The 9608-nt window shown below is 57.5% G+C and overlaps 1 protein-coding gene across 1 annotated transcript; it reads right to left on the bottom strand.

Annotated features, from left to right (window-relative positions):
• Window positions 1–4011: 4011 nt before the first annotated feature.
• FGF17 (fibroblast growth factor 17) lies at window positions 4012–9503 on the bottom strand. The gene is made up of 6 exons (XM_033081072.1): window positions 9499–9503; window positions 8711–9004; window positions 7587–7623; window positions 6667–6811; window positions 5383–5489; window positions 4012–4299 (listed from the first exon to the last, which is right to left on the bottom strand). The coding sequence occupies exons 1-6, from the start codon at window positions 9501–9503 to the stop codon at window positions 4012–4014; spliced, it is 876 nt and encodes a 291-aa protein (XP_032936963.1).
• Between the last annotated feature and the right edge of the window lie 105 nt (window positions 9504–9608).

Raw genomic sequence — 9608 nt, 5'->3', positions numbered from 1 at the left:
CCAGGTCTCACCTCAAAAAACAAGAAAGAAGCCGTGTGGGGTTGTTTTTTTTTCCTCTCCTTCTCCAGCCATAATTAAAAAGGACTCACCCTTCCGAGCCCTTTCTATCCCGGGAGGTCGAGAAGAAAGAGAGGGGAGGAAGGGAGAAAAACCCTGAAAGAAAAGAGAGGAAGGGCTTGGGAAGGAGAAGAGAGAAAAAGAAAAAAAAAAAAAGGGACAGGGGAAAAAATTAAAAGCGGAGATTACACAAAGGGAACTCCTCTACCTTTGAAGCTTTGGCTAAATTGGGGAGGGGGCGGCGGGGGCAGGGAGGGTCCGGACCCTGCCGGCTCCTTTCTCAAAGCCTTCTCCTTTCAAGAATGTCTCGAATTCCTGCAGGAACATTGAGCCGGGACTGTGGGGCCGAAGGAAACGAGGAGGGAGGGGGGTGGAAAAGAAAAAAAAAATTAAAAAATCAAATCACCGTGGCCGCTCGCTGAATTCCGGCCGCCACACCTGGGCAGCGGCGCCGGGCGCTTTGTTCGCCCCTAATTGCCGGGTGTTGCATTTCCCTTCTGCTTTAAAGCTTCATTTAACTCAAACTGTTATCATTTTGTCCCCGGTGCCCCCCTCCCCACCCCGGCCGGGCTTTGTGGGGGCTGCGGGAGCCCCGGGTTGGGGATTAGGGCCCCGCCAGGGTCCGGTGCCACCTCCCGGGGCATTGTCACTCGGAAGGTGATTATGGGCAGGGGGGAGGAGAGGGGGGACCGGGATGGTGCCAGCAAGGGGGAGCAGGATTTGGGGAACAGGGTGGGAGTGATGGGGTTTAGGGGAGCAGGATGAGGGGAATGGGATTTGGGGGAACAGGGGGGACTAGGCTGAGAGGGATGGGATTTGGGGGAGGAAAAAAGGGGGACGAGGTTGAGAGGGATGGGATTTAGGGGACCAGGCTGAGAGGGACAGGATTTAGGGGATCAGGCTGAGGGTGATGGGATTTAGGGGACCAGGATGAGGGGAAGGGGGTTTGGGGGAACATAGGGAACAGGCGGAGGGGGATGGAATTTGGGGATAGCAGGCTGAAGGGGATGGGATTTGGGAAGGAAAAAAGGGGGAACGAGGCTGAGAGGGACAGGATTTAGGGGAACAGGCTGGGAGTGATGGGATTTAGGGGACCAGGATGTGGGGAATGGGATTTGGGGGAACAGGCTGAGAGGGATGGGATGTGGGGGTACCAGGATGAGAGGGATGGGATTCGGAGGAGGAAAAAAGGGGGACCAGGTTGAGAGGGATAGGATTTAGGGGAACAGACTGAGGGGGATGGAATTTGGGGGTACCAGGCTGAGAGGGATGGAATTTGGGGGAGGTAAAAAGGGAGATGAGGCTGAGAGGGATAGGATTTAGGGGAACAGACTGAGGGGGAATGTGATTTGCAGGGGAATAGAGGGGACCAGGCTAAGGGTGATTGTATTTAGGGGAAGAGGCTGAGGGGGACAGGATTTAGGGGGCACAGAGGGGACAGGGATAGGATTTGAGGGGGATACCAGCCTTAGGGGGATAGAATTTGGGGGAACAGGCTGAGAGGGATGTGATTTAGGGTACCAGGATGAGGAGGATGTGATTTAGGGTACCAGGATGAGGAGGATGCTCTCGGTGGGGATCAGGGGGCACCCCCAGGGTGACACCAGGAGAGGGGAGCAGGGACCAGGACAGGGTGACGGCTGAGGGAAGCTGTGGGGGCCACAGCAGGGCTGGGGGTGACACCTGGGGTGGGGACAGGGGGTACCAGAGCCCTGGGGGGCTGCAGGGGGGACAAGGGTGATGATCTGCGGGGTAAAACAGGGATGGGAACCCCTATGGGGGTGCTGCAGGGTGGGGGAGCAGTGGGTACGAGCCTGGAGACCCTATGGGGGACACTGGGGAACACCCTGGAGCCCCTCTGGGGGGACCCTGGTGCCCTTTTGGGGGTGATACCCTATAGGGGAACAGGGGGTACAACCCCTGGTGCCCCTCTGGGGTTGCTGTCCTGGTCCCCCCACCCTCAGGACACAAACTGACCCCAAACCTTCACCCTCCTGGTTGTGTCCCAATCCCCAGGGGTACAGGAAGGAAAACAACCCCAGAGCCCGAATTCTGCACACTCGCTTTTATTTCCTTGGAATTTCCTCCGTTACACCAAGAAACTCTAAAGGTTTAGGCATAAAACAGACTCAACAACAACAAAATCAGTCAAAACACACAGAATGTGATTGGTAACAAAATAAAAAGCACCAAGAGCGGCTTCTCTTTGGCCTGGTGGGCACCCACAGCGTCCCTGTCCCTCCAATAAATAACACGGGGACCCCGCGGGGTGAGGGGACAAGTGCTGGCCCCGGGGGGCTGGAATGCCACCCCAGAGGGGACATCCCACCCCAGAGGGGACATTTCAGTGCCCTGGGGACATCCTGCAGGCTCCTGGCTGGCCCTGACCAGCCCTGGAACCGAGATGAGGCCGGGTGGTGGCACTGGGACAGAGGTCTGGAGGGATGAGCAGGGGACAAAGGCACTGAGGGGGGACAATGGGGGGACACTGGGGATTCAGGACACACTGACCCCCCTGAGGGGAATGGACAAAGGCCCTGGACAGCCCAGGACACTCCAGGATTCCAGATTTACTGACCACTCTCCCTGAGGGGAGTGGACAAGGGTCCAGGCTGGGGAATGTTTATTCCATGGGATGCTCCAGGGATTTGGGATCCTTAAGATCATCCCCAAAGGGCTGATAAGGTCTGGACACCCTGGGATGCTCCAGGGATTCAGGATCGCAGTTGCCACTCCTGAGAGGAGTGGACAAAGGCCCAGGACACTCCAGGACTCACTGACCACCCCTGAAGGGAGTGGAAAAAGGCCCCGGACAACCCAGGACATGCCAGGCCTCACTGGCTGTCTCTGAGAGGAGTGGACAAGGGCCCTGGACACTCCTGGACACTCCAGGTCTCACTGACCATCTTTGAGGGGAGTGGACAAAGGCCCTGGACACCCCAGGACTCACTGGCCCTTCTTGAGGGGAGTGGACAAAGGTTCTGGCCACCTCAGGACACTCCAGGCCTCACTGACCAGCTCTGAAAGGAGTGAAAATAGGCCCTGGACACTCCAGGCCTCACTGCCCACCCCCTCCCCACCCTCAGGCCGTTCCAAACCCAAACAACTTTTTCAAAAATGAGGAAACCCCACAGGGCTGGGAGCTGGGACTGCCCGGGAACAGCTCCAGGACAATACCGGGACAGGCTTCGGGACACAGCTCTGGGCCTACCCCGGGACAATACCAGGACCAGGGCTCCGGGCCCGCCCCGGGCCAATACCGGGACACGACTCTGAGCCAATACCGGGACTGGCTCCGAGACCACCCTGGGACAATACCGGGCCAATATCAGGACCGGGGCTCTGGGCCAGGCTCCAGGACTGCCCCGGGACAACACCGGGACCAGGGCTACAGGGACAACACCGGACCAATACCGGGACAATACCAGGACTGTCCTGGGACACGGTTCCGGGCCAATACCGGGACCAGGGCTCCAGGACAATGCCGGGCCAATACCGGGACATGGCTCCGAGACCACCCAGGGACAATACCGGGCCAATATCGGGACGATACCGGGACTGCCCTGGGACACAGCTCCAGGCCAAGACCGGGACCAGGGCTCTGGGCCAGGCTCCAGGACTGCCCCGGGCTAATATTGGGACCAGGGCTCTGGGACAATACCGGGACCACCCCTGGGACCCAGCTCCAGGACCAGGGCTCCAGGCCAATACCGGGACAGTACTGGGACTGGCTCCAGGACCGCCCCGGGACAATACCGGGACCACTCCGGGACACGGCTCTGAGCCAATACTGGACCAATACCGGGACTGGCTCCGGGCCAATACCAGATGGATACCGGGCCAATACCAGGACCGCCCTGGGACAATACCGGGACACGGCTCCGGGCCAATACCGGGCCAATACCAGGACAATACCAGGACCGGCTCCGGGCCAACACCGGGATCACCCCGGGGCTACGTGCGGGGCCCGCGGGTGCGGCGGGAGCGGCGGGTGGGGGACGAGGAGCCCACAAACTCGAAGTGCTTCTGGCGCTCGGCGTTGGGGAAGGGCAGCTGGCCCCGGTAGAGGCGTTTGATGAAATGGGCCTCGCGCTGGTTCTGGCGGCTGCGGGAGGCGCGGCGGGGCCGGCCCCGGCGGGTGAAGGCCATGTACCAGCCCTCGTAGCGAGCATTCCGGAACGCCGTGTAGTTGTTCTCCAGCACGATCTCTGTGAAGATGCAGTCCTTGCTCTTCCCGTTGGGCTGAGGAGGAGGAGGAGAGGATGGGGTTTGGGGTTTGAGGGGGTTGGGGTGGGAGTTGGAAGGGGTTGGAGGTGGCCAGGTCATTTTTGGTAGCCTCCAGTTTGTCCTTGAGACAGTCCAGAGCATCTCTGACACTCCCGGAGCATCCCTGAGACCGCCCCAGTTCATCCCTGCCAGTCCCAGATCATCCCTGAGCTCCCTCAGTTCATCTCTGCCAGCCCCAGCTCATCCCTGGGCACCCCCCAGTTCATCCTTGCCAGCCTCAGATCATCCTTGTCACCCCCAGTTAACCCCTGACACCTCCCAGTTTGTCCTTGAGACACGCCAGAGCATCTCTGACACCCCCAGAGCCTCCCTGAGCACCCCCAGTTAATCCCTCCAGTCCCAGTTCATCCCTGAGACCCCCCCAGTTCCTCTCCACCAGTCTCAGCTCATCTCTGTCACCCCCAGACCATCTTTGACAGCCTCCAATTCCTCCCTGAGACCTCCCAGTTTGTCCTTGAGACACGCCCAGTTCATCTCAGGCATCCCACAGACCATCTTGGGTAGCCTCCAGTTCATTCCTGATAATCCCAGACCATCTCTGGTCGCCCCCAGTTCATCCCTGAGACACCCCCAGAGCCTCTTTGTCTTGAACCCACCTCCATCACTCCAAAATCCACCTCCATCACCCCAAACCCCACCTGTGCCACCTCCAACCCATCCCTGCCACCCCAAAACCCATCCATGCCACTCCCTGGAGCATTTTTGTCACCATGACTGAGACAACCCAGCTCATATCACCTCCAGCTCACCCCTGGAGCTCCTAAACCCATCTTTATCACCCCAAAACTCACCTCCATCACCCCAAAAACCCACCTGTACCACCTCCAACCCATCAGTGCCACCCCAAAATCCACCCCCATCACCCCAAAACCCATCCCTGCCACTCCCTAAGGATTCCAACCCAGGGCAGCCCAGGCAGGACGGACCAAAAGGGGTCAGGAAGAGCCCCCCAAAAGTGACCCCGGACACGAGGTTCAGCCCGGCCGGCTCCCAGGCAGAGCCCCGGGGGTTTTTTGGGGTTTTTTTTGGGGTGCTCACCTTCCCGATGAGTTTCCCCCTCTTGCTCATGCAGATGTATTTCTCACTCTCGGCGCCCTTGATGCGCACGCGGCTCCCGAACGTGTCGGTCTCCACGATCAGCTTGGCTGCGAGGAGGGGACGTGTCCGGGGGGGGCTGCGACACCCCCAGCCCCAAATCCCCCCCATTCCCTTCCCCCACTGCCTCCCCATCCCAAAAAAAAGGAATAAAAAATTATTTGGGTAAAGCAGTTGTCGCCTGTGCTGTTCCTTGCACTCCCCTCCCGGGAAATTTGAGATTTTTTTGTCCTTTTGGAGGGGTTTGAATCCTCCAGGATCATTCCGAGACTCCTCGGTGAGGGATGGAAGGAAAAATTTTCTTTTTCCAGGGAATTTCCCCATCCAAAAAAAAAAAGTGGTAGTGCCAAAAAAAAAAAAAAGAAAAAAAAAGAAAAAAAAGAGCCCAAAAAACCCAAAAATGTGGCCGGTGATGAAGGCGCAGCCTCTTCCTCCTGCCCCGACACATCCCAGAGGAATCTCCGGGAATTTTGTGGATTCTCCGGGAATTCCGCCGGGTTCATTATCCTCAGCCTCATTATCCCTCCACAGCACTCCCAGAAATCCGGGACAATCCAGGGAAAGTTTTTTTTCCCCAAAGTTTGGAGCCCCCTCAGCGAGGAAAAACCCTCGGGAAAAAAAGTCAAAATAAAAAGTGGTGAGGCCGAGCTGGGATCTGCTCACCACCCATGGAAATCTGGAAATTTAGGAGGAGGGTGGATCAGGAGATTTTCCTGCGGGAAAAGTTGTTTTGTCTCTGGGAAAGGATTAGAAAGCCTAAATATGAGAATAGTTATAACTCAATATTGACATTAATATGTATAATTTTATATCAATGTTAATAATTTAGCATTTATATTTATCATTGACTAGCAATATTTATAATTTAGCATTTATATTTATCATTGACTAGCAATATTTATAACTTAGCATTTATATTTATCATTGAAAAGCAATATTTATAATCTAGCATTTATATTTACACCTGAATATCAATATTTATAATTTTTAAATCTACATTTACAGCTTAATATTGACATTTCCAACCCCCTAACTATGATATTTATAAAACACCGCACTGCTCCAAAAACCCACGAGGAAAACCTCGAAACTTTGAGGTCAGGGCTGACTTCCCACACTGAAAAATTCAATTTTTTTCCTTTTTTTTTCGCTATTAAACCAACACCTCCTGGATTCTCCTCTTCCCAGTAGCGAGGTGACACCCCGGGGGTGGTGACAACCCCTCACCGAATTTGTTGCCGTCCTCGGCGGTGGCCGAGATCCTTTTGCCGAGCACCTGGACGTGCTTGCCGCTGGTCCGGCTGTAGAGTTGATATTCCCGGACCTGGCGCCGGCTCAGCTGGTCCGTCACGGCCCCCTGGTCCCTCACGTACTGGTTAAAATTAGGAGACGGTTGGTTCTCCCCCTTTGTTTACCAAGGGAAAAAAGGGAATCAATTCGTTTTTTGGGGTGGTGAGGGGTTGGGTTTTTCTGGGGGGTTTTAGGGTTTGGGAGGTAAAAATCCTGCCCTGCATCCCGGGAATTGTTTCTGATCTCCAGGGATGCTCGGCAGGAATTTGGGATGCCAGGAGCTGGGGGAACACCCAGCGAGGCGCCCTAAATCCCAAAAAATCCCAAATTTCAGGACAGAAACCACCCTGGGAATGGGATGAACACCCCGAGAATCCCGGGGCTTTTCCTAAATGCGGGTTTTTTTGTGGGAATATTCCTGAGGAGCAGGGAAGGGTTTTCTGATCTCCAGGGATGCTCGGCAGGAATTTGGGATGCCAGGAGCTGGGAGAACACCCAGCGAGGCGCCCTAAATCCCAAAAAATCCGAAATTTCAGGAGAGGAACCACCCTGGGAATGGGATAAACACCCCAAGGGTCCCAAAACAGCTCCGGGGCTTTTCCTAGACGCGGGGATTTTTTGGGGGAATGTTCCCGTGGATTTGGGATGAGGGAAGTTAAAAGGATTCCCGGGATGCAGGGAAGGATTTTCTCACGTCCCAGGGATGCTCGGCAGGAATTTGGGACCCCAGGAGCTGAGGGGTCACAAACCGGCCGGGATGGGACCCCCGGGACACCCCCAAAGCAAAGGGGGCAGCTCGGGGGGGGAACCAGCCCGAGCCTCGCCCACCCCGGGGGCCGCAGAGCCCCCGCACCCACCTGGGTCTGACAGGAGAGCATCAGCAGCTGGAAACATCTGCGGGAAAAAGGGAAAAGCGGGAAGGGTCGGGGGGAGCCGGGGGGTTCCTCCTTCCCCCGGCCCGGGAGAAAAACGGGAATAAAACCAGGGGAAAAGCTGGGAATAAAACCCGGGGAGAAAACCGGGAATAAAACCGGGACTAAAACCCCAGAGAGAGCCCCCAGGGAATAAAACCCGGGGAGAAAATCGGGAATAAAACCCCAGGGAGAACCCCCAGGGAATAAAACCCAGGATAAAACCGGGAATAAAACCCAGGAATAAAACCCGGGGAATCAACCCAGGGATAAAATCGGGAATAAAACCCGGGGAGACCCCCCGGGAATAAACCCAGAGAGAAAATCGGAAGCAAACCCCAGGGAGAGACCCCCAGGAACTAAATCCCAGGAATAAAACCCAGGGGAGAGCTCCGAGGGAATAAATGCCGGGAGAAAACCGGGAATAAAACCCCGGGAGAACGTCCCGGGAATAAAACCCCAGGAGGAGTCCCGAGGGAATAAACGCCAGGAGAAAATTGGGAATAGAACCCTCCGGGAATAAAACGCCAGGGGGAAAACCGGGAATAAAAGGCAGGAATGACCCCCAGGAGCCGCCCGGGGGCTCACAGGGACAGGTTCCACAGGGTGAGGAGGGGATGTAGGACCCCCGGGGGGCTCACAGGGACAGGTTCCACAGGGTGAGGAGGGGATGTAGGATCCCTGGGGGGCTCACAGGGACAGGTTCCGCAGGGTCAGGGGCTGTAGGATCCTCCGGGGGTCTCACAGGGACAGGTTCCTCAGGGTCAGGGGGCTGCAGGGTTTTCCCTGGGGGGCTCACAGGGACAGGTTCCGCAGGGTCAGGGGCTGTAGGAATGACCCCCTCGATCCCCCTGGGGTCTCACAGGGACAGGTTCCGCAGGGTCAGGGGCTGTAGGAATGACCCCCTCGATCCCCCCGGGGGCTCACAGGGACAGGTTCCGCAGGGTCAGGAGGGGATGTAGGATCCCTGGGGGGCTCACAGGGACAGGTTCCGCAGGCTCAGGGGCTGCAGGGTTTCCCCTGGGGGGCTCACAGGGACAGGAGGGGATGTAGGATCCCTGGGGTCTCACAGGGACAGGTTCCGCAGGCTCAGGCGCTGCATGGCCCCGCTCGATCCCCCCGCTGCCCCCCGGTGATGCCCGGGACGCTCCGAGCGGTGCCCGAAATTCCGCAGCAGCGACGGCTCATGGGGGGGCTTCTCCTCTTCCTCCTCCTCTTCTTCCTCTCCCTCCGGGCCTGTCCTACTCCCGGGGGACATCCAGCGCCATCCCGGCCCCGGGCTCCGCTCGCCATCAGCCGCCCGCGGTGGCCGCAGCCCCCCGCCCCATCGGAGCCCGGAGCGGGGCTGGGGGCGAGGGGCGGCTCTTAAAGAGGGGAGAGCCCCGCAGGGAGGGGCTGGGGAGGGGATGGGGGAGGTGGGCGGGGGGGTTTTGTCACCCTGCTGTCACCAGGTGCCAGCACAGCTCCGAGCCCCGCGCGGCTCAGCGGGGTCTGGGGGCTTTGGGACCCCCTCCCCTCCCGAACTCGGCACCGTTTGGGGTGTGAAATGCCCGAGAAACCCCCCCGGGGTTAATCCAGAGCTCACCTGCCTCAGTTCGCAGCCGTGCCTCAGTTTCCCCGGCCGAGCAAGGGGAGGGGGCCAAGGCGGGAGGGGGAGCAGGGGGAAACCATAAAAACACAAACCCCAAAATTAACCCTCTCGGGCCAAGGGGGAGCAGGGGCAACCATTAAAAAAAACCTCCAAAATTAACCCCCCAGGCCAAGAGGGAGCAGAGGGAATCATAAAACAAAACAAAACCCTAAAAACAAAATCAAAATTAATCCCCTCGGGTCAATGTGAGGGGTGTAGGGAACTCACCCCATATGCGCAGGAGGATGAGAAGGTTTGATTCCATTAAAAAATCCCCCAAAAAACTAAAATTAACCCCTCCAGGGCAAGGGGAGCAGTGGGAAACCCACCCCACATCT

Source organism: Catharus ustulatus, chromosome 27, assembly GCF_009819885.2.
Source record: "Catharus ustulatus isolate bCatUst1 chromosome 27, bCatUst1.pri.v2, whole genome shotgun sequence".
NCBI lineage: Eukaryota > Metazoa > Chordata > Aves > Passeriformes > Turdidae > Catharus > Catharus ustulatus.
The sequence above is the reverse complement of the archived record's forward strand: the minus strand, read 5'-3'. Positions and strand labels throughout refer to the sequence as shown.

Coding starts and splice junctions, on each gene's coding strand:
- FGF17 (XM_033081072.1), bottom strand. Junction 7,624..8,710: donor AGCCTGCGGAACCTGTCCCT/GTGAGACCCCAG, acceptor TTTTTCCCGCAG/ATGTTTCCAGCTGCTGATGC. Junction 6,812..7,586: donor TGCTCTCCTGTCAGACCCAG/GTGGGTGCGGGG, acceptor AATTTTAACCAG/TACGTGAGGGACCAGGGGGC.